The 24738-nt window shown below is 39.5% G+C and overlaps 1 protein-coding gene across 1 annotated transcript in view; it reads right to left on the bottom strand.

Moving 5' to 3' along the window:
* Positions 1 to 2025: 2025 nt before the first annotated feature.
* The window catches only part of LOC144767997 (alpha-2-macroglobulin-like), a 190053-nt gene continuing 167340 nt past the window's right edge, over positions 2026 to 24738 (bottom strand). The window contains exons 32-36 of the mRNA XM_078651388.1: positions 9734 to 9824; positions 6648 to 6716; positions 5172 to 5274; positions 3701 to 3742; positions 2026 to 2336 (exon numbers count right to left, since the gene is read on the bottom strand). Coding sequence (XP_078507514.1) covers positions 2311 to 2336; positions 3701 to 3742; positions 5172 to 5274; positions 6648 to 6716; positions 9734 to 9824 — 331 coding nt within the window. The 3' untranslated portion in view covers positions 2026 to 2310. The remainder of the gene's footprint in view (positions 2337 to 3700; positions 3743 to 5171; positions 5275 to 6647; positions 6717 to 9733; positions 9825 to 24738) is intronic.

The following is a 24738-nucleotide window of genomic DNA, read 5'->3' as shown; positions in this document are numbered from 1 at the left end:
CAAGATTTCCTGCAATTAAACAAAAGTGACTGGTGCACGCTGATGGAGAAGTAACAGACAGGGCCCTTTTATGCAACTTTTGTTTCAGCTTTGTGAATATTTCTGCTACTTTGTTTGGATGATAAGGCTTTTTACCTACACCAGTTGACAATTGCCATCAACTTTAGAGAGTCACAACTGCTTGTGGCTGTTCCTGTGAGTTCCAGGAAAATGGTGTTGTTTATTTTGGTTAGTTCTAGATGGACAGTTTATATGATTCCATTGTGAGATTCGACATTCGCAGAGTTGGCATATTGAGCCTTCCCTCAAGAATATGATATTTGGTGCCTGCAACACGACCACAAGTTGTGAGAACCACTGTTGATGGTCACATGTTGACACTAGGCATTTCAAAGTCATATTGAAGTTGTGTACCTTGTACTGCACTTATGGGCCATGTGCATCAGTGTGAAAGGAAAGCCAAATAGCCTCGACCAACGCGGACATGGAACATTTCCTTATGGTCCTTTTTCAAGATTCCTAGATACACAGTTGTGGGTGGGGATCTGTCAAACTGGATATCTTAATTCAGCCTAACCACTAAATAGTGCAATTATGTACAGCATAGGAATCTATAAAGTACTCTTGCCTCAAAACTCAACACAACATCAAAACCATCAATGGCAGAGAACCATGACTCAAGTAAATCTTCATCGCTTTACCACCAACAAACACAGAATTTCACAACTGATATAATTCTTCACACCTTCACCACCATTCATGGTAGAGAACAATGAGGCATCTAAGGGGCATATTTAAAGTTTGGTGGAATTTACACTGCTCTCCCAGATTAGAGACAGGAAATACTCTGCTGCCCTATTAGAATACACCCTATTGTTTAGAGATCTTGTGCCTACAGAAAAACAACTACCATGGGGCTCCGCAGAAGGTGTTGCATCTTTGTTGTTTGAGATCTATGTTCAATATGCCCAAACAGAAAAGTGTTTTGTTTTCACAAACAACAAAAAGAACATAACCATGATAAGGAATTATTTTCTCAGCTTGTCAGAGGAAGGGCATGCTTTCCATGGCAGTCCAGAACAAGAGTACACATCTACGTTAGAGGTAATGAGGGGGATGGTCTAAGGTCCCTTGACTGATGCCCAAATATCTAAGTGACTGTCAGTCACAAAGGCTAACACTAGCAGAACCTATGCGAGCTCTACCGTTGGCAACATGGCAATGTCCACAACAAGACAGTGGAGGATCCTGAGTTTGGAGGAGTACTCCTACACTCTTCTGCCAAACTCTATACAAGCGCCCAATTGATCATCTATTTAATGCCAATGGCAGAGATCAATGGCACATCAAAGTCTTCTTCTCTTCACAACCATCAATGGCAGAAAATCATGACCCATGTAACTCTTCATTTCTTTACATCCATCTTGACCCATGCCTTAACCAACATCAAAAGCAGACAAACTCAGTGGATTTAACTCCTCATCTCTCTTCACTACCAGGGACAAAGAACAATAGCCCACCTGACTGTTCTTTTCTTTACAACATCAATGGCAGAGGATCATGATCCATCTAACTATTAATCTCTTTACCAAAGAGAACCATGATGCATTTCACTCTCCAACTCTGTAGCACCATAATTGGCAGCAAACAGTGACAGAACAAACTCTACATTAACCATGGCAGAGTACAAAGATCAATCTACCCATTAATGTTTCTACCAACATCAGTGGTTGAGAATCATGACCCTCTAACTCTTCATCTGTTCAGTAATAAAGGAAGAGGAAATTAGCAATGTACCTGGTGATGTGTCTACTAACATTGATGGCTGAGGACTATCTAACTCTTCATGGGTTCAGTACCAGTACTGACAATCATGATCAATGCAATTATTCATGGCACATTACCAATATTAGTTGGTCATAATCCAATTACATTTTCATCCCTTCATTTCTGGTTTTTGGTGACACTTTGCAATGCATTAAACATCAATAATATTAAGGGAAAATCAATGACACTTGTTACCACTTATTTAGGTAAAAAATCTAGTAATTTATTCTGTGAAATGCACAAACATTATTCAGCCACCAAATTACAACTGAAGTGAGGGTGGAAAAGGGGCATAATTGCAATGAAAATACAAAGAAAACATGTCCGTAAACAACTCCGCAGGAGAACATCTTGCTTTTTTGTCAGAGATGTATGGAGCTTCTGAAAGTGATTCTTCACCTCCTGTGGGTGTGGTTGTATTGCCAGCATCTCATGCATTTGTCAGGTGTTCCACTTGGTGATCCCCTTATTGAATACATAGCATCAGTGATGGGTCTCCTTCACATGGTCTAGAGAAAAGACAATCATGTAAAGGGTGAGTTTTTTTTAATGGAGATTGTGGTCCTGTTTGTGACATATTTTATGTTTTTGGCAGTTTGTAAGTGCCATCTACTTCTGTTTATGACAGAAAACCATCAGCAGATTGCCAGGAGACTTGTAGCATGCCTAATCTTGAATATCTGCCACTCTGACCATATCACCACTGCACTTCATGCCCTTCACTGGTTAGGACTAAACAAAACCACAAATTCGGTTCTAGATCTGGGACCTGGGGGCATATGTAACATCCGTTTTTTGTCGCAAATGCTGCGATTCGCAAAAAAGCAAAAAAGCAGCATTTGCGACAAAAAAAATCAGAAAACGGGATGCAAGAGTCCAATCGCATTGCAAAATTAAGGAATTGCAAAATTTGTGATTCCTTAATTTTGCGTAAGCATTTAAGGAATCGCAAATTGTGATTACTTAAATGCTATGTATGAAGCACCCAAGTTGTGCGATTTCTCATTAAGAAATCGCAAACTACCACCAACTTCAAATTGGTGGTAATTTGCGATTTTTCCCAAATGTACTTTTTGGGCATTTGCAAAGGTGCCATGTGGCGCACATACATGCCCTTACGGCATGTATGTGCACCATATGCGCACACATGTTCATTTCAGCGGTGCATCAGGGTGTCATAAGGACACCCTTGCACTTCTCAATTTGCGATTTTCAAATTGCGAATCGCAAATTGAGAAGGACTTACCATTCATTCCCATGGGCCTCCTGGCCCATAGAAATGAATGGGAAAGTATTCCTTAATTGCGAAATTTGCAAAAAAATTGCGATTTCTTTATTATATCCAATTTTGCAATTCTCAAATAGCGATTTCTAAAAAAATCGCTATGTGAGATTCGCAAATGAGGATGTTGATACATATGGCCCCTGATCTCAAAACCCTTCCTAGGAGGAATCCAAGCCCGCTAACCAAGATCTACAATCATCAATCAGGCAGATGCCCTGAGGGTGGCCTTTCAGAATAGGCTAGTCATCAGACATGACAGATACATACATTTTAGTAGAAGAGTATTGCCCTCTCATGACTCCAGCATCTAGAAACCCTTCACCTCCTCCTTCGCATGCAAGAGGTCTTTACATTTATTACAATACTAAAACCCTTTCATAGGCACATTTTGAGTCAACTTCATTTCTCACTTTTGCTAGAGCATTGGACACCCTGAGCATTTCTTCCCAGGCCCTCCCTAAGGGTTTCCCATCCCACAGTTTAAAGACCTCTCAATTAAAAAGCCTCTGAGGCACCATCAAGGTTTTATACACCTGACCAGAGCAATATGCTCTCATTATCTATTTTAGGCTTTAACCAATTGCATACCTGTACTGCAGGGGGCGCTGTAATCCTCCACGGCAAACTCATCTGAAAGATTGACCAAACAAAGAGAAGAATGTCATATAATTTAACAAAGAAGCATAGTTTTGTCTCCTGCTTCAGCGAGTTGGTCATTTGTACAAAAGAAATTCAGCAATAGATTTAACAATCACATGCACTACTTCTAAACACCTAAGAACTGCAACTAACACAATTCAGATCTACCAATTTCTACTACTAGTGGGTGGATAGTATGTTATCTGTTTCAGCATGTAAATAATATGGACTTTATACAGTTATACATCACATATTACATTTAGCTTTTGTGGGTTCACACATTTTACCACTAGATAGCAAATAATGCCATTCTTTCGATTCTATTGGATAGTGACCGATTTATTCTACCAGAGTGCAGAACATGAGCCTTAACACAAAAAAATGAATTTTTTGAGGTGGCACCTTTTAGGTCAGAGTGCTGTATCAAAAAACGGAAGGGGGTTCAACAGTCATTTAAAGCAGCAGGTTAGTGCATCCCTTGGAGCGTAGGGGGGCCCTTAACCTGATAGGTCTCCCAACTATTGAGGGTAACCCAATTCAGCCCATGACTAATTACTATTTTTGAAATATCATAGACTCTGGTCCCACTTCACAATCTGCTGGGGTGAGGGGGGGGGTCATCATTGTGTGTTATGTCAAGGCAGATACATTTGAGATCTGCCATCTGACCTTCCTGCATAGGTCCAGAAATGCTGGATATTTGGAAGCTTTATTGCGTGGCTGGTTCATGAACCAATCTCAGTCCTCTCAGATGTCTCACCTCTCAGGTGATCTTCCATAAAGATCCCCTTAGCAAGTAAACAAAATTGCCACTCACTTCACAGTTCATCAATGAACGCTTAACCGGTACTTAATATATTTTAATGATTGCACAACAAAGGCGAGATAATTCCAGAAAGAAAATCATGTTCATAGAAGATGAAAGGGGTCTCCTTCCCAGATCCTGGGCTCCACACTTGAGAAGGCAGCCATTGCCAGAGAAGCCCTCCCAAGCAGGAGAACTCTCCACCTATCCCTATTGTGTGTTGAGGCTTGGGGTGTCAGATGATCATAACTAGAGTCTTGTGAGGATATTGTAACTTGTATACAGGACAACAACACAGTGAGTGGTGGGAATCCTGGAAATTATGCCCCATGCATGCAACTGGCAACTTTGCCTAAAGTTTCTTTGAAATTAAAACATTCTAACAAAATCACAACTGGCCTTCAGAAGGTTCCTAGACTAAGGGCTTTGTATACTGGTGAACTAGCATTGTGTTTGTAAAAGTCAACCAACCCTGCATCTGGCAATATCCTTCAACCTTCTGTTTGAAGTCTTTAGCATAAATCAAACTTTTGATGCATTCAGCATCTGGCTTCCCACACAAGGAGATTAATGGCACCCTAAGGCCTGAGCCAGTGAAATAATACAAAAATCTACCTGTTTCATAGTAATCAGTTACTGTGACCATAGCCGGTTTCCTGTGTGTCACTTCAAAGTCCTGCTCAACTGAGAACCAAAAGGAGATGGTAGCATTGGAGACCTGCAGAAGACAAAATGGAGGTCAGCATCATTTCACTTTGCATTTGGATTCAGTTTGTTTTATTTTCATTTCGTGAAGCAAAGGCTACCAGTGACGCTGTTCTTGCTGCTCATAAAGCCAGAATTCACTGTGGTTATTACTTTCATATGTTCTTACGCAATTAAACGAATATGAAACTACTCTGACAGAGGGTCACTTCTTTCTTGCCCGTAATAACTTTTGCATAAGATTTCAAGGGATATTTATCTTGTAATATAAAGTTTTTGGTAACATCTAATTGAGCAGTGGTCTAATGGTGGTATGGTAACATTTATTATATGCTTAGTTAATAAAAACCATTGCATAAAAAAGAATGATTAAAAAGTAAACAAACAATATGTATTTAACTGAATAAAACAGACAGCTTCTTCACTCCGGATCTCAAGTCTCTTATAGCAGTTCTGTGTACCTATAAGCAGTCTTTGGTGGCCTTATTCTTCCCTTGAGCGTAATTACCAAATATTACCATACTAATGATGGAACCTATCCATGATAAATAGAGTGCATGTGCCAGAAGCACAGGAGCAGTGTGTTATGTTTTCTAAAGTAATTTACCAGTGACAAATGAGTACATGAAAAGTAAATAAAAATACCTGTAGTTCAAATTTATGATTAATACAAACCGTTAGGAAATTTTTTAGAGTTTGGTGAGGATCCTGTAACCACCCAAAAAAAATGAGAGATGCTCCATCTACAAAATCCTCTACTTCCCCGTCCAATTTAGAGGTTCAGAAAATGTTGAGTGTTTGGCGCCAATGCCTCATGTGGCTTTGGCATTCAAAACAGCTAGGAATTAGTAATATACGCTCCACCCTAGGAGGGCATACAGTCATTAGATTGCCCAGCCTGAGTCTGCCATGTTGGAAATCTATTAATAGCCCCAATCTTTAGAGACAAATTTCCATGTGCATCTGGACCAATGATATATTTATTTTGAAAAACAATCCCCCACTTTTTTGAGTGGTCAAAACAAATATGACCCTTGTACAGCAACGTTCTGCGGGTGCCAGCTGTACTTATGAGATTTGAGATCCCTAGCGAGCAGGCAGGGATCACTAAATATGGTGAGTGATCCTCCACCTGGGAAATTTAGCCATATCATGGCTGAGCTGGTGGCTCAGCGGGCCGCCTGTCAGGGCCTCACAACACGGCTATTTTGTGTTTCTTCTGGTTTCATGTGTGTGGTTTACATCAATGCTTTTGTAAAATAGTATTCATAAAGATAAAGGCAACAGGGTTTGGTGGCTATCTACTTGTGTGCCTTCTTGACAGTATAATAGGAATAAATACTCTTGGTTGCCCACAGTTAAGTCACAGAACTGAAAAATACTTACCTGTTCCAGGTAAATAATGGCATTGTTAGGGTGGACCTCTGTCCGTCCAAAGCCATTCCGGGTGTTCAGCTAGAAGCAAATAGTAGAGAAAGAAAATTGGTGACAAAAATGATCTCCAAATCTATAACAAGAAAAAAACAAGACTGCTCAGTGCATACCACAGACCTATGAGATTATTTAGGTACTTATAATTAGTATGACTAACTTTGGGGTATGTGCACTGGATTTGATTACTGATCATATGTTAAATGTAGATGGTTAGTTTTCTCTAATGCCACCCAACTTTTGAATAACTAGAATCGGAGGATCTGGGAGTCAGAATGGTATGCCAAGATCTCCACTTTTGATGAATTTGGAAACTCAGCATTAAAATTCAGATTTTGAAGTTCTATGGTCTGTAATTAATATTTCTAATATTTCAATGCCCACATGTATCATAGGAAAGCATAGAAAGAGACCCAAAACGATTCACCATTTCCAAGGCCCACTTTCAAATTTTAGAGGAAGATGTGCCACTTGGGTCAAAGCCATTCAGCTTAAATTATCTTAGGCACATAAGCAATCAGAAAGGAATGCAAAGAAAGACACAATGGGTGACAGGGAAAGTGACACACTAATGCATTGAAGACGAGGTATTGATGTATGTTTCTGTGTTAGGGGCTGCACAGCTACCGGTTTCTTAAAAGCTCCACAAGAAGAACCATTATACACACTACTAAGTCTGTGTGATTCCCAGCTAATGATGGTACTCCATGAAGATCTAGGCATCACATAGAGCACCTTCTTTGACTCAGTGAAGCTGTAATGAATCAACTCTGTTGTCACCCTTAGTCCTTGCCACTAAAGCTCTTAATATTTAAATGATGTGTACACTCAGGGGGTCATATATTTAATCTGTGTGCCCCTAATAATGACCACTATGTATAATGTTGATTCTTTCTCCAGCTTACATTTTCCAAATGCTTGCTATCTCAACAAGCCTTTTTCTACTATACTCCTAATACCTTGAAAGAACATTTTAACTCATCTTACTTTCTTATTTCAGAGTGGCGCCTCTTCTTGCCTTCTCTGCATTCCTTCTATTTCTGTGTGTAGACTCCTGTCAGTCTCATGCCGGCCTGCCTCAATCCTTCTTATTCCAATTCTGCAACTGGCTGATACTTGATTTCATAGATCAATGACCACTCCTCTTTAAAGCCTTCTCCCTTTAATCTGACATTAAAAAATCACCAATAATCCACCTGAAACCAGATTGCCCTACTAATGATCAAACCTACCAGGAATTTATACATCACAAAGAAACTGGAGTAAATGCAGTAATTATTTTCTCGTCAGCCCGTGACTAATTCCAATAACAAACAATAACCACTAGATTAACCACTAACTTTGTGTTCTGGATCAGCGGGCTACTCGCCATAAAGCCCTTCAATGCCTTGTCAAGGGCAATATATAAAATCCAAATACAATTACCACTGTTGTAAATCTGAGGTTGGAGTACCCCCACTCAGTGGTTTAAGCATTACCTTTATAATGGATCCATATCAGTATTCTCAGGGCGTTCATCCTTAAGAGTGATGATTGAGAAAATACTTTGCCTAAATTATATGAAAACCAAACTCCTGAGCTTCAGTTCTGCTACGGATCTCATAAATTGCTGCACATCCTGCCCCATTCAGGTGATCTTGTAATGCAACATTTTCCCCTGAACTAAGGGTAAAAGATTTGGATCCGCACTTGCGTGTGCCATTTCCCTGAGTCACACATCAATTCTATGGGCCCGATTCACAGAACTAACTTAAGACAAAATCCTAAACTTACTACTTTTGGTATTCACAGAAGTTAGGATTTTGTCTTAAGTCTGTCTTAAATTTGTCTTAAGACAAACTTAAGACAAAATCCTAACTTCTGTGAATACCAAAAGCCGTATGTTTAGGATTTTGTCTTAAGTTAGTTCTGTGAATCGGGCCCAATCTTTTTTATAGGGAAACTTCATATCAAAGTGGTTTTGCAAGATAAAGGTCCGCACTTGTGATTATGATATTTGCATCATCGACCAGTCAGTCTTGATCCTAAACCATGCTCAAGATCATCAATTCTTCCCTTGTCAAGAAACTTCAAATACTTTAGAATTTTGCAGCTAAAAGTTACTGGCTGGAGTGCTGTTTACTTGTTTTGAAGGCGCTCCATTGGCATACAGCCAGAAAAAGATACCAATGTAAAGTCCTGGTGGGAATACTTAAAACATTCCACACAACCTCCAATGTACCTCTCTGAACTCTTAAACTTACTGTACCCTCTGTCCTTTTCCAGCCATCTCCTCTGGGGCCCTGATGCTGTCAACAATATTTCAGGCTCAACAAATATGCCAAAATATCCAATAAACAAGATTCTCAAATGGTTGAGGAACAATAGATTATTAACAGAGGGGGATACAAAGCTAAATTATCAAATTAAGAACCACAAATTAATAATAGTGCGTGATACTTTCAGGTTTAAATGCAGGAAAATGGAAGAACTAGACAGTTGTTCACATAAGATAAAGGGAAACAGGAACCCTTGTATTATAACGCCAGGGGCGGCCTTAGGTATGTGCAAGCTGTGCACGTGCACAGGGCCACCAAACCCCAGGAGCCACCACGTCAATATATATCCTTAATATAATAATCCTCTGAGGATGGATACATATTTGTGTGGCGGCCCCTGGCAGGGATTTGGCGGCCTCCGGCTCCGCTCCACTTCCAAACACCCTGACACCCCCCCACCCCACCCTCTTCACTGGCCTCCACGCTCCGCCCCGCCCGGACCCCCGCGTCCGTGGCCCCCTACCTACGCTCTCTGCCCAGGGCCGCCATGAGCCTAGAGCCGTCCCTGTTAACGCAGCCCCATTCCAAGAAGAGTGTGTATATGCAAGCACTGCATCTGCCCCTGGAGAATCTGCCCCTGGAATGATCAGATAATGATGCCAACTTAAAAGACTCCCTATCCATTCATGTGTTGGAATGCAGTGGTGCTGCACTCACAACCAGAAATCACTCTACTAACCATTATTTGAAAAAGTGAACATTAAACTGGTATTGAAAGGTTACCTTTTTCACTGTTGACTTTACAGGGATGAAGCCAGAGGGCATTTTCACATCCACAACAGCCATATTTGAGGATGGACGTCTACCGATGTAACTGGAAGGAACATTGAAAGTTAGAGGGGTTTTACTGTAGAAGTGAAATCAACAGCATAGCAGACAGATCTGGCATCTCATATAGTGTAAAAGACACGGCGTTTCTATTGCTCTGACACCAAATAACCAAAAACTGTATTGGGCAGAATCCTATCCAATCACTGACACTTGTAAATTTTCTGGTCATGTTTTGTAAAAGACTCCTGAAGCCCCTAACGATTGAACCTCAGTTTTAGTTCATTAGATTTCACAGTATGATATTGCTTCTCCCCTCTAGTGTATTTACAGTTGTTAGATACTCCAGTGTATTATAAAACTAAATATCTCTCTCATTCTTTGTTTAGGACATCCTACCCTTGAGAGGCATAGAGTGTTCACACTGTCTGCAAAGTGACACCAGTGGGGTGCCTCTCTCATTCTTTGTCTATAATGTGCTACCATAGAGAGGGACAGAGTGGCCACACTGTGTACAAAGAGATGCTAGTGGTGTGCCTCTCTCCTTCTCTGTCTATAATGTGCTACCATAGAGAGGGACGGAGTGGCCACACTGTGTACAAAGAGATGCCAGGGGGTGCCTCTCTCCTTCTCTATGATGTGCTACCATAGAGAGGGACAGAGTGGTCACACTGTCTACGAAGAGATGCCAGTGGTGGGCCTCTCTCATGCTGTGTGTTGAAGGTTAAATTTGGATAGATGACAAGGTGTAGCCAAGTGGTATAATCATGTAGAGGTTTATTTATAATCCATAGCAGTTCCATAGATGTTCTTAAGAAGGTAACTTAGTAGGTAAAGGGAATCCCACCAGGAGCTGCATGACTGCTGCTCAGCCCACTCTCTCCAACTGTCATTCTCCCTCACTAGCAAGCACTCTCATACATTCCAATCACACTGTCATCAGGCATTCTAACATTCTACACACACAACTCATTCGTCCTTGCTGAGCAGCTGTCTGAGAGGATGTACTAAGATAAATTAGATTACAACATATCCTCTTCCTTTAGAGAGAACAAACAATAATGATTGCGATAATGCACCAAAACCAAGATAATTGATGAACAAGATACATAGTGCATTATACATTTAAAGATATAGATGAAAATTTAAATGCAGCAAAAGCTAAGGGAGAATTTGCAAAGTTTAAAGTACAGAATGCAAGATAGATGAGAATTTAGAAGCTGCAATAGCTAAAAAATAATTAGTACAGCTTAGAGTACAGAATGCCAGAAAGCACAGCATGAGAAAGCACTGCATGCAAGATAGCACATCACTTCTCCTCTCTTAGGGGGGAAAAATAATTGAACATGTGCATAAATAAACTTTCCAGTAACCAGAACAAGCAAGAAAAGAAAGAAATGAATAAAAAAAACAAGATGTGAGTTAAAAGCATAGTTGGAGACAGATTAATAAAGTAGGCACTAAAAGTACCAGCCCAACTATGTTTCCGCACTTCGCACAAAGGAGGCATAGTGTGGATAATTAATGTCACACATACCTCCACCAACATAAATTGTTAAAAAAAAGAATCCATGAATGGGACAAAGACAAAAGTGCATAAAAATAAATGATATAAAAATATCTCAAAGCACTATCAATGTAAAAAATACTTTCAATATCCATGGATGATATCTAAATCCAAAATGCAACTGAGGTACTAAACAAACATCAATGAGGCAGTACACAAAAGTGCACTGCTAACTGGGTAAACACCCCTCACAACGCATCTTAAAATAATAGGCGCTGGAGCATAGTGCAGAACAAAGAAAGTAGAGGATACACATGAGATTCATGAAGTATAAACTCCACACTACAGTCATTGTTCAACTAGCTAAAATAACAACTCTCACGATGACATCATGGGTGTAAACTTGAAAATTGTAAGTAAATCATTCAACAACTTAAAAAGCTCTACGAATTGTCTTTTCACATCCAAAGTAAAGAGTGAGAAATACCGCTTAGGTGTAAGCATAGCTGAAAGTGTAGAACAAAGAAAGTAGAGGATACACATGAAATTCATGAAGTATAAACTCCACACTACAGTCATTGTTCTACTAGCTTAAAATACAACACACACCACGACACCACAGGTGTAAATCTAAAGAATGGGTATAAACCTGAAGAATGTATGCAAACCATTCCTAAAAAAACATAAACTCCATGAAGTACTCTTACACAATCAAAGAGCTCAGATGTAAGCTACGCCTCAAATTTAAAGTATACTGTCTTTTGAATACCGCACCCATGGTACCCAAACTAAATGACATTAAAAACGAGCAAATTCCAAAACACAGCAAACAAATTATAAAGCCCACACCGCTGTATTACAAGTACAGCCAAAAGAGTAAAAGACACACCGCTGTATTTTTAAACATGGGTTGGAAACCACTTTAAGTTACACTAATCAAAGTGCAATATAAATAAAGTCACTGCAATAACAAAACAACTGCCGAGAAGAATAAAACCCACACTGTGAAATACATAAGATCAGGCACATATATAGGGAGGGACCAGTGAAAGAGTGTGCGCACCACTTAACACTGAGAATAGACCAGAGTAAAGAGACCTGCTCCCACTCACTACTACCCACAAAGCAATCATGCCCAATCAACACCACAATACGACATTTCACCTAACTACCACATACACAGGCAAATAATGGCAGTGAACATTATAAACAGATACATCACTGTGGTATTCCATGTTATTTAGAATTCCTTGATGTCACTTAGAATGTTTATGCTGTTCTCTTAGTCAGTTGTGGAGAAGATCTACTGAGAGAACACCTCTTCCCACTTGTGGTTGTTAAGCTGTCTTTCTTCAGGAATAAACCTATCTTGAACGTGGTCTTACATAAGGAGATTCTTCTCAAATTTCATATTTTACCTCCTTCCACTCTAACAGCTTTGCTGAAAACTTCAATTACTTTGACAGGATCAGACCATTTTGATACCCTTCTGTGTAATAATCCACCCAATTTCACGCGTACAAAATCACCAACCTTCAATCTGCAAACATTATACTTCCTCTTGGAAAAGTGTTGGACCATCTTTTCTTGGTATTTACCAATTCTACCTTTCAATTCTTTAAAATCTACCTCGTAAGATGAATTACTTTTTAACCACCAAGGCAAAAGTCGAGAACCTGGTTTTCTCCCACGTAGTAACTCGAAAGGAGATAAACCAGTCACAGAGTTGGGAGATAGACGGTAAGTTAATAAAGTCGATTGGAGAGCTTTTTTCCACTTCAAACCACTCTTCACAGCTAGTTGACAAGATTCCTTGATAACTCTGTTAAACCTCTCGACTTGGCCATTAGCTTGTGGAAAATAATTTGAGGTCTTCTTATGTACAATTCCACATTTACTAAGAAAATCTTCAAATTCCTTACCAATGAACTGTGGACCATTGCCCGATATAAGTTCCTCTGGCAAACCTTCCTTCGAAAATATTTCATCAAGAAATTCAATCACATTCTCAGAGGGAATTCTCTCTACAATCTTCAATTCCGGCAATTTTGAAAAGTAGTCAACTAAAACCAAAACCAAACAACTCTTTGCTGGATTGATAATTGAAAGGTCCAATGATGTCAATAGCTACTCTCCGCCAAGGACCTTTGGCATATTCAATTGGGGTCATCTCAACAGTGACATTTTTTACAGACTTGTCACTAGACAAACAAGGAGAACAATTCCTTACCCAACTATCCACCATGGAATCAACCCCAGGCCACCAGTAATGTTCCCTGATCCTCCTTTTAGTAGTGGACATACCCATGTGTCCTTCGTGCGCCAATTTACAAATAATTTCCCTGAGTTCTAGCGGAGGAACGATTTTATCAGATCTCACAACAATATCCTGATTCAACATTAATTCATCTCTGACTTTATAAAATGACGCTAATTCGCCAGAAAGTTTCCTTTCTTCAGGCCAACCATTAGTCAAATTTTTTTTAACCAAGTTCAAAACTTCATCATTATTCATGGCTTCTGACCAATCCTTCTCTGTCAAAACTAAAGAACCTTCTCTGCTCAAAATTACATTCACATCTGCAATGGAGTATGCAACATCACTTTCAACACTTCTACCAACAGCTACACTCGTAGGAAAACGTGACATACAATCTGCATGGACATTTAAGCGTCCTGGTACATACACAACTTCACAACGGTATTCTTGTAATTTGGTGGCTAGCCTTGCTAAACGAGTGGTAAGTACCCTTCCGCCACCTGCAGACAACATAGTAATTAAGGGTTTGTGGTCCGTTCTTAAGGAAAACTTAGTCCCCCACAAAAATTGTCTGAAGTGTTGAGATGCCCATGTACAGGCTAGCAACTCTCTTTCTATAGTTGAGTAATTCTTTTCAGCGTCACGTAATGCTCTAGAGGCATATGACACCACAAACTCACCAGAACTATCTTTCTGCATCAACACAGCGCCTAAACCAATGTTGCTTGCGTCAACATAAACAATGCATTCTTTACCTACTGAGTATGGCCTCAAAAATGGAGCTTCAACAATTTTGTTTTTCAAAATTTCAAAAGATTCTTGTTGTTCTTTACCCCACTCAAATTTTGCATTTTTTTTTTAGCAAAATTCTCAGTGGATGTACAATATCAGAATAATTACGTACAAATTTCCCATAAAACTCAGTCATACCTAAAAAGGAAAGTAATTGTTCTTTAGATTTAGGTGTAGGTGCATTAACAATACATTTTACATGGTTGACTTTAGGCTTGATACCCTCCTTTGAAATTTCATGGCCTAAATATTCCACTTTTTCCTGCCTAAATTTGCATTTATTAAGTTTTAAGGTAAGACCTTTGGACTTTACTTTTTCTAAAACTGAAATAAAATTTTCATCATGTTCACAACTATCTTTCCCAAAGATCAATATATCGTCCTGGAAGGCTATTGCTCCTTTACATTCCTTCAATAACTCTTTCATTAAACGTTGGAACACGGAAGCTGCACTCGCTAAACCAAAAGGCATACGTAGATATTGAAACATGCCTTGGGGAGTAACGAATGCAGTTAATTTCCTGGAGTCTTCATGCAACTCTACCTGGTGGTAGGCACTAGCTAGGTCGATAGTGGAAAATACAGTGGCCCCAGATAATGTGGCAATCAATTCATGGATATTAGGCAAGTGATGTTTATCTATCCAAATCTCCTTGTTAAGGCTGCGAAGATCCGCACACAAACGAAGATCACCTGAACTTTTAAGTGATAGTACTATAGGCGAAACCCAAGGGGAAGATTCAATAGGCTCAATTATTTTCTTTTTGACTAAGTCTTCTAACATTTCCTTTAATTTTGGTCTATAAGCCAAAGGAACGTTTCTTACTCTGTGCTTAACAGGGACAGCATGGTCATTCACTATAATTTTGTGCCTGAAATCAACATATTTCCCTAATTTCTCGTTAAAGATTTCAGGAAACTTTTCTAGAACTTTCTCAGTGAAATTAGTATTGTTAGGTGAATTCAGGGTTAAATTCACCATAGAGTCAATTTTAGATTCAGTACAAGAGGACTCATCAACGTAGACTGGGGGATTAGCATTTGGGTCTAATTTTATTCCTAAATCACGTTGATGAGGCCAACTAAGAATAGATACCCCTTTAGTAGCGACATAAACTTTAGCTCTAGTGACCCTATTTTTAAAAGATATTTTCGCCCAGAAAAATCCTTCTAGAGCAATATTTTGTCCGGTGTACCCACCAGGATATATGTCCGGGCTTAATAATTCTCTTTGACACCACAATTGTTCAAAGATGTTCTTGCCAATAATGGTGTACCACGCACATGAATCGACAAAGATTTCAACGGGTTTGTCATCCATTAAAATTGTACAAGAAGGAAATTTCTTTTGGGCACATTCATCCACAGAAAGTATACAATTCAAACTATTTAGAACTTCTTCTTCTTCAGGTGATATATAATTAATTCTCTGCCCTGACTTGCATACGTTACCAAAATGTCCTTTTCTTTTGCATTTTACACAAATTTTGTCCCAAGCAGGACAACCTCTGTAATTGCCTACATGGTTAGAACTTCCACAACTATAACAATATATTGTATTTCTTTTCACAAAACTTTTGTTTTCATTCGTATTCCTTACATATTCTTTCTTGAAATTACTTTTACTACTAGAAACACTCGAGGTGGGTTGATTTTTAACAATTGCTACTTCAGTTTCAGGTACATGTGTCTTTTGATTCTTCCCTCTAATTTCAGACACAAATAACTCAGAATGTTCTATGCCCTTTGCTATATTCACAACTGCAGCTAAAGTAGTTTCCGTTCCTAACCAGAGTCTTTCCTGGATCTTTTTACTCTTGGTCTTCATCATAATTTGATCCCTAAGAACTTGTTCGTAAGATATAGTCTCAAAAGAGCAAGAACAAGCAAGAGAACGTAATGCTGCAACATAATCCTCAATTGTTTCGTCGGCTTTCTGTTCACGAGAATAGAATTTAAACCTTTCCATTACTGTATTTATTCTCCTACCAAAACAAATTTTCATTTGTTTTGTGGCTTTGTCAAACACATTTAAATCGCCAGCTTCCTCTAAAGGTGGTAAATTGTCAAATTCTTTTATCCCAGCACCTCCAATACAATGTCTCAAAAGAGCTAATTTCCTTTTGGCAGAACAACCATCCTTTTCCAAAACATCTACGTATGCAATAAACATAGGATACCAAAGATCCCATTCTATATTAGGTTCGCCGGCAACTTGAAGGAAATGTGGAGGTGCAGCTATATTTGACATTTTGTAGTAAAGTTGGCAAAAGTGGAATTAATTTATTTTAACTGTACGATAAAATGTAAATTTTGACAAAAATTAACAGTATTGGTGTGCAAATCACCGTAGTATTGACTTGCTGTAGATTAAATCCTATGAAAGTCTAAACAAAATGTGTAAGACGAATATGCTTGTTCTTCCGTTTCATTTTTCTTATTCTTCAAGTAACACGAAGATTCCTCAGTTCGCGCTAGTAAAGCTTCAAACTTCACCCAGATGGCGGCTTTAGACGTGCGTAATGACGTCAGATATCCCAGCATGCACTTCGCGGAATTCGGACAACGGGAAAATTCTATGCACTGTGCGTGAAGGCTCGAGGTAATTCTCCACTTTTGAATATAAACAGTTCTTTTTGAACATGTGGATTGTTTGCTTAAATTAGTTCACTTTGGTCAATTAATCCCCAAGTTTTGTCAGGTTCAAGTGAAGTATAGCAAGCACCGCTCGATATATGCGGTCGGAACAATCACGTTATGGTTTTAGCGCTATCCAAAGAAAAGAAAGGTCTTTAACTCACGTTTTTGGAGTCGGATTCTTGAGAATGTACCGCTGGTAACCTTTCTTGAAGTTCTTTATGAAAAATTTCTCGATTTACTTGAAATGTTCAAGAATTGTAGATTTCTCTTCGTTTAAGGACGTGTGAGCGCTGTTTTTCTTGAATCTTGAGTTGGATACTCCCAATCGTCGCCAGTATTTGTGTAGAATTTGTATACCACACAGAGGTTAAGTTCAAGATAGGTTTATTCCTGAAGAAAGACAGCTTAACAACCACAAGTGGGAAGAGGTGTTCTCTCAGTAGATCTTCTCCACAACTAACTAAGAGAACAGCATAAACATTCTAAGTGACATCAAGGAATTCTAAATAACATGGAATACCACAATCACCAACCTAGAATGATAATAAATCAAAGTTAAAATGCTGTCAAATAGCACAAGAATGACAACTATTCCTGCAAAAAAAAAAAACACAGCAAGTTGAAAGTATGCCGGTGAGCGAACTGTCTCACCCGAGATGTCAAATGCCTTCTGCTCCGATTAATTAGTCCCGAATGTCACACACCACGGTAGAAAGATTGTGCTCTCAGACGATTTAGATGAAAATGTCAAAGTTCAAATACCTTCTGCTCCGATCAATTAGTACCAGAAATGTCACACACAACGATAAAAAGGAAGATGTCAATGTCTCTTAATGCTTCCAAAAGAATTCCAAAGTGTGAACAGCAGGCATCTCCACCGTTTTTCTTTTAACTTTATTGACCTCCAGAAGCGTGAACACCGCAATGAAAACTAACTCTCCAAAATGGCGTCACGTCTACTGACGCAAGGTCATAGAACAGACAGCAGAACGTGTATCAGCAGTTCAAAGAATGCTGTGACATCAATAAGGAGACTTCGTCATTGGGCTCTCGATGACAGGTAAACACGCGCTTCTCATTTTTTTAAAATTCCTGTTTTACAGTTAAAATAACAAGTTGCGTGTAAAATCTATAGACATGCCAAAGTAATAAAATTTCAAAGTTTGTCATCATTTTTCATTTGAGCCTTTCTCCGGAGGTTCACTCTTCAATTTAAAATGTTCCCACATGTCAGAGTTTAAAATAACGAGCAACAGACTCTGAAAAGCTTACAGGGTTTCCATGCTTCCATAAATCAAATTCGCGAGCACTTCCGATGTTATCTTTCATAAAGTTTAAGCAGATGGCAAGAACTTCAATAAACAATCCGATAATAACATTGCTGGTAACTTCTTTTAACATCTTTTGAGACCAATTTGAAGCTGCAGAACATTGTAGCGCTCGTCAAAAGAAAACAATAATCAGCAACTCAAAAAATGTGACTGCAATGTTTGTTTAAAAATTTTAAATTCTATAATTACAAGAAGGTTGATTTGCCTTTAGTAGGCTGTCCGTGTGTTAAAGGACACTGATGGGATCCTCAAGGGCATTCTTTTCTTATCTTGTAATTTACTTAAATTGCTAGTCTATCTTTAGTCACATGTAAATAATATATTTCCATTAAAATGTCACGATTCTTCTCACCTCCAATGAATTTCACAGGGTTTGTTTCCAAGCGTCGCCAAAATGTTGAAGGTTAAATCTGGATAGATGACAAGGTGTAGCCAAGTGGTATAATCATGTAGAGGTTTATTTATAATCCATAGCAGTTCCATAGATGTTCTTAAGAAGGTAACTTAGTTGGTAAAGGGAATCCCACCAGGAGCTGCATGACTGCTCCTCAGCCCACTCTCCCCAACTGTCATTCTCCCTCACTAGCAAGCACTCTCATACATTCCAATCACACTGTCATCAGGCATTCTAACATTCTACACACACAACTCATTCGTCCTTGCTGGGCAGCTGTCTGAGAGGATGTACTAAGATAAATTAGATTACAACACTGTGTCTATGACACTCTACCATGGAGAGGGACAGAGTGGCCACACTGTCTGTAAAGAGATGCCAGTGGGGTGCCTCTTTCATTCTTTGTCTATGACGTGCTACCATAGAGAGGAACAGAGTGGCCACACTGTCTACAAAGAGATGGCAGTGGTATGCCTCTCTTTTCTGTGTCTATGACACACTACCACAGAGAGGGACAGAGTGGTCACACTGTGTGCAAAGCGATACCAGTGGTGTGCCTTTCTCCATCTCTGTCTATGATGTGCTACCATAGAGAGGCACAGAGTGGTCACACTGTCTACAAAGAGATGCCAATGGTGTGCCTCTCTCCTTCTCTGTCTATGATGTGCTACCATAGAGAGGGACAGAGTGGCCTCACTGTTTACAAAGAGATGCCAGTGGTGGGCCTCTCTCATTCTGTGTCTATGTGTTATATCCTAGGTTTTTACCTTACATCTTCCCTGTTTCTCTGCCTCTGCTGTTCAGCCAGTGTGAGTGGAATGTTAGTGTGAGTGTGATGTCATTGGATTGTATGGTATGCTGTGAGTGGACGGTCAGTTGGATCCTGGGCTGAGCAGCAAAGAGGATGCTCCTGGTGGGGCTTTGATTACTTATATACTGGAAAACCCATCTAACCATCTAAGAAGAATAAACGTAGCATCTGTAACCTATACAAATCTTCTGGAATTCCTTACCAGGATGTAACACTATGATACACTACCATATAGAGGGACAGAGTGATCACACTGTCTACAAAGAGATGCCAGTGGTGTGCCTCTCTCCTTCTCTGTCAATGATGTGCTACCATAGAGATGGACAGAGTGGCCACACTATCTACAAAGAGATGCCAGTAGTGGGCCTCTCTCACTCTGTGTCTATGGCACACTACCACAGAGAGGGACAGAGTGGCCTCACTGTCTACAATGAGATGCCAGTGGTGTGCCTCTCTCCTTCTCTGTCTATGATGTGCTACCATAGAGAGGGACAGAGTGGCCACACTGTCTACAAAGAGATGCCAGTGGGGTGCCTCTCTCATTCTGTTTCTATTACACACAACCATAGAGAGGGACAGAGTGGTCACACTGTCTGTAAAGAGATGCCAGTGGGGTGCTTCTCTCAGTGGCAGGGTGGCCTCAGCCTCTGCTAGGATATTCCAGCAGAAGGTCAGACCTTAATTCTTCTTCACTCATGGGGTCTTACCATAGGAAAATGCCACAGGTGCCATGCTCATGCTCGATATTGGAATAATGGAATGTTGAGAGCTCCTTTAAGGATAATGGAGCAATGGCAGTCTATAAACACTGGTACAGGCCAGCTGCTTTCAACATTACAATGTCCTGATCCACAGCCTCCGCCTCTCTGTTCCCTGTCCCTTTAGGATGTGTGGATGGGACAGGGAAAAGATGAGGAAGAGGCTGTGGGTCACATAGGAACCTTCCAATGTCCTCTTCCTGTATCTCATGGTTCCTATGGAGCCTCGCAAGAAGGGGGGGGGTGAGAATTCTGCTAAGTGCCTGGGTCACCAAGGCTCATCTGAGCACGGAAATACAGCATGACCGAGCCCAGGAAGCACGAAGCACTGACCGCTGCCTCCTTCCACAGCTGTTGCTCGGTTTGTTTAACAGTTAATAGAAATAGCCCTGTGAGACACCGTAATCATTAAACTTTTACATCATTATACCTACAACTAACCTTGAATTTAAAACTAACATAGTTGCCACATTTAGAACAGACTGACACCAACAGCTAGAGTTATTGCATGCTTTGCACATCTGTTTGGGGGAGGAGCTACGGGCCCCACAGTAACAGTTCTAACAACGAACATGTGTCCAATTTTAGTATTTGGGGCTATAGATCTTCAACCACGCATGTTTTGGTTAGACTAAAATTTGGTCTTACTCATTTAGACGAAAATTTGTTCTTACTCAGTTATGCGGTTTTAAACTATATATTGCAGTCAATTATTTACACGGGCCATATTATCAAGAAAGGGCGATACATTATCGCCACTTTTTTCGGCAGGTTAACACCAGAATCTGTTTTTTTTTTTTTTTAATCTTTTTATTAAATTTTTTTGTTGTTACATACAGGACACGGCATTGTTACCAAAAAAAAAAATATATCGCATTGAGAGAAGAAACCAAGAGTACGAATAAGATCAGCACCCAGTTAGAAAATAATCACAAATCAGTGTTCATGTTCTTAAAACATTAATCTAGTCAAAAGAAAATTTGATTCTACAATGTTCCATACATTCACTTATATACAATTAAATCATGCTCATCTATGTAGTATCCACCTTTTATGTCCCTCACAATATTACAATAGTATTATTCAATACCCTATAAGTTGTCCTAACTGAGCCAAATTTTACTCACATGAAATTTTTATTCTATTTCACCCTCTTTCCATCGTGTAATAGGGCCCCATATTAGTTTACCCAACTTCCTTCCCCTTTTCCCTTTTCGTGCATAGATCTCTTTCTCCAGATTATATGTTGTTATTAATTTGGCCAACCAATTATGAAAAGTAGGGGGAATAGGGTCGATCCATGCAGAGGCTATGCATAATCTCATAATTGATAATGCTACAAATAAGAATTCCCTCCCGGTTGATAATTGTTGTTCATCCTCCACATTCACACCTAATAATATAGTTCCGGGAGTTAGCACAATTTCAGTTCCTAATATGTTGTTTATAAAGCCTTCTATATCTTTTTTAAGTGTATATAGATGAGGGCACGTTGCAAATACATGTTTTAAATCAGCTTCCAAGCTTCCACACCTATAACACTTAATACCCACGGTGCCGCCCCATTGTGCTATTTTTGCAGGGGTATAATATAAATGATATAAAGTTTTATAATGTTGCGCCTGCAATGGTGCCGAGCATAACAGAGAATATCCATTTTCTAAAGAGATGACAAAACTTTCCCCGCTAATATTAAGGTTTTCTTTCCATTTTCCATTCCATTTGTCATAATCATCCTGTTTTGATTTTATCAGTTCAGCATAAAACCTATCTTCCCCTAATTGAATCAATTCCATAATCGGATCTTGGCTAAATCCCAATGGACCTCCCTTTTTGCTCAGCAAGAAACTCCTAATTTGTAAGTATTTAAAAAATTGCCTGGTGTGTAGGTTGAATCTAGCCTGCAATTCTGAGAATTGAAAAACCCCCTGATGTCCCATTACATCCCCTATGCTTCTAATTCCCTTACTTTCCCACTCATTAAATGTGAAACCCGGGAAAATCTCTTGTGGAAGGTTTGGGTTATCTATAAATCTAGTGTATACATTATATTTCCCCAAGCCAACTCTTTTAATAAAGCTTTTCCAAATTGTGCATGCTGCTATAAGCGTCTTAAACGTTGTCTTTTTGTAGTAGCTAGCCTCTGTAAACTTCAAAAATACATTCTCCACTTCTATTCCCAGGGTTAGTCCATAAATTGCCAGTGTTCCAAATTCACTCCAGCCTTCTAGCTCTGCCCCTCCCAGCAAGCCAGTCATATTTTGAAGAGCTGCCGCCCAATAATAAAGCTTTAATTCTGGTACTGCCCAGCCTCCCCTCTCTCTCTGGAGTGTCATAAATCTAAGGGCTCTTCTAGTTTTCCCCTTTGCCCAAATGAATCTATTTATAATGTACTCTAATTTTTTTAAATAATTTGACATCGAATAACAAAGGTATGGCTCTAAATAAATATCAAAATTTTGGGAGAATCAGCATTTTTATTATATTCGTCCGCCCTACAATTGACATGTGTAGATTGTCCCATCTGTCTAAATCTTTCTCCACTTTCTTAATTAAAGAGGAAGTGTTCTTCTCTACTAACGAGTCCAAATCTGCCAAGATAGTTACCCCTAAGTATATGCCTGTCTGCGTCACTCAGTTATCTGTACAGATAGTATAAGAATTTTTAATTATCTGTGTTTTCGATGTATTTAATTTATAGCCCGATATCTTTCCAAATTTTAACGCCTCAATTTCCACATACTCTATAGATTTAGTAGGATTAGGAGTGATTACAGCAAGATCGTCTGCATAGGCTAAGATTTTACAGTGCCCAATAAGTGTTATTAAAGGTATAATCATCTCAGACGCCTCTATTCTACGGATTAGTGGGTCCATATATATAGCGAACAAAAGCGGTGAGCAGGGGCACCCCTGTCTTGTACCCCTTTGTATTCGAAATTGTCGCGTATTGCCAGCATTCACGCGTACAGTTGCTACCGGGTTTAAATATAGAGTCTGTATTGCTTTAAGATATCCCTGTTTAACACCTGTTCTCTCTAATACAAACCAAAGATAATCCCAGGAGACCCGATCAAATGCTTTTTCTGCATCAAGTAGCATTACTGCCATCGGGTCTCCTGTGACTGTTGTAACATCAAATAGAGTTATTACTTTGCGTATGTGATGAGTGGTCCCTCTTCCCGGTATAAATCCATGTTGAGCAGAACTAACTATTTTGTGAATTATTCTGGCAAGTCTTGATGCTAGTGCCTTGGAGAATACTTTCACGTCTGCATTCATTAAGGTGATAGGCCTATAAGATCCTGGTTCCTCCGGATTTTTCCCTTTTTTTAATATTACTACCACCTCCGCACTCCCCCATGATTTGGGTGCTGAGTCACCCAACTGTGCCAACTGCATGATCTTTATTAGCTCTTTTTCCAAAAACTCTATAGGTATTTGGTCAGGGCCCGCTGATTTCCCTGAGGGAAGTTTCCATACTGCCTCCTTAATTTCTTCTGTGAGCAAAACCCCCTCTAAGCCATCTGCGTCATCCTCGTCCAATATATCTACCCGGATCTCTTGTAGGTACTTCTGCATGTCTTCTTTAATTCTCTCTGTGTCTCCCCCCGCTAACTCATCATCATATAACTTCTCATAAAAAGTCCTAAATACTTCCCTTATTTCATTCGAATCTGTATGCCCACTACCCGATGTATCTCTGATTTCTCTCACTATTCCCACCGCTTCTTCCTGTCTTGTCCGTGTAGCCAAATTTCTCCCTACTGACTCACTCAGTTCATAACACTTCTCCTTTTTAGTAGTGTAAATTTTCGCTGCTTTGCTAGCTATATGACTCTCTGCCTCGCCTTTTGCTTTCACAAGTTTTATCAAGGCATTATCCATTGGACCCCCGGTTAAAACACATTTTTCTAGATCCTCCTCTGCTTTGAGTACCTTTTCATATAGCTCTAAATTCCTCAACTGTTCCTGCTTCCGTTTATAAGAATTAAAGCTCTTCGTTTCCCCCCGTACCCCTGATTTAAAAGCGTCCCAGACCACCCCCAATTCTGCGCTATCCCTTAATGAGGAAAAAATCACTAATCCATTTATTCATATGTTCTATATATTTCTTCTCTTTTAGTAGCTCTCTTTCAAAAGTCCAGTTTGTATATTGTCTAGCATTAGTTTTTGTTGCTATTGTAAGTACTAAGGGATTATGGTCGCTAAGAATCCGTGGCAGCCTTTCAATGTTTGCGTTCGATATGTTAGTACTTGAAACAAAAAAATAATCTAATCTTACACAAGTTCGATGGGGGGCTGAGTAATATGTAAAACCTTTGTTATCCAGTCTCTTTTTCCCCCATACGTCTGAGAGAGCATTATTTAAGATTAAACTGTGTAATGCCTGGTTAACCCTCCTTTTCCGACCTTTATATTTTCCAAAAGAGCCCAATCCTAATCCATCTGCCCCATTTATGTTGA

The sequence above is a fragment of the Lissotriton helveticus genome, chromosome 7, assembly GCF_964261635.1.
Source record: "Lissotriton helveticus chromosome 7, aLisHel1.1, whole genome shotgun sequence".
Lineage (NCBI taxonomy): Eukaryota > Metazoa > Chordata > Amphibia > Caudata > Salamandridae > Lissotriton > Lissotriton helveticus.
The sequence above is the reverse complement of the archived record's forward strand: the minus strand, read 5'-3'. Positions and strand labels throughout refer to the sequence as shown.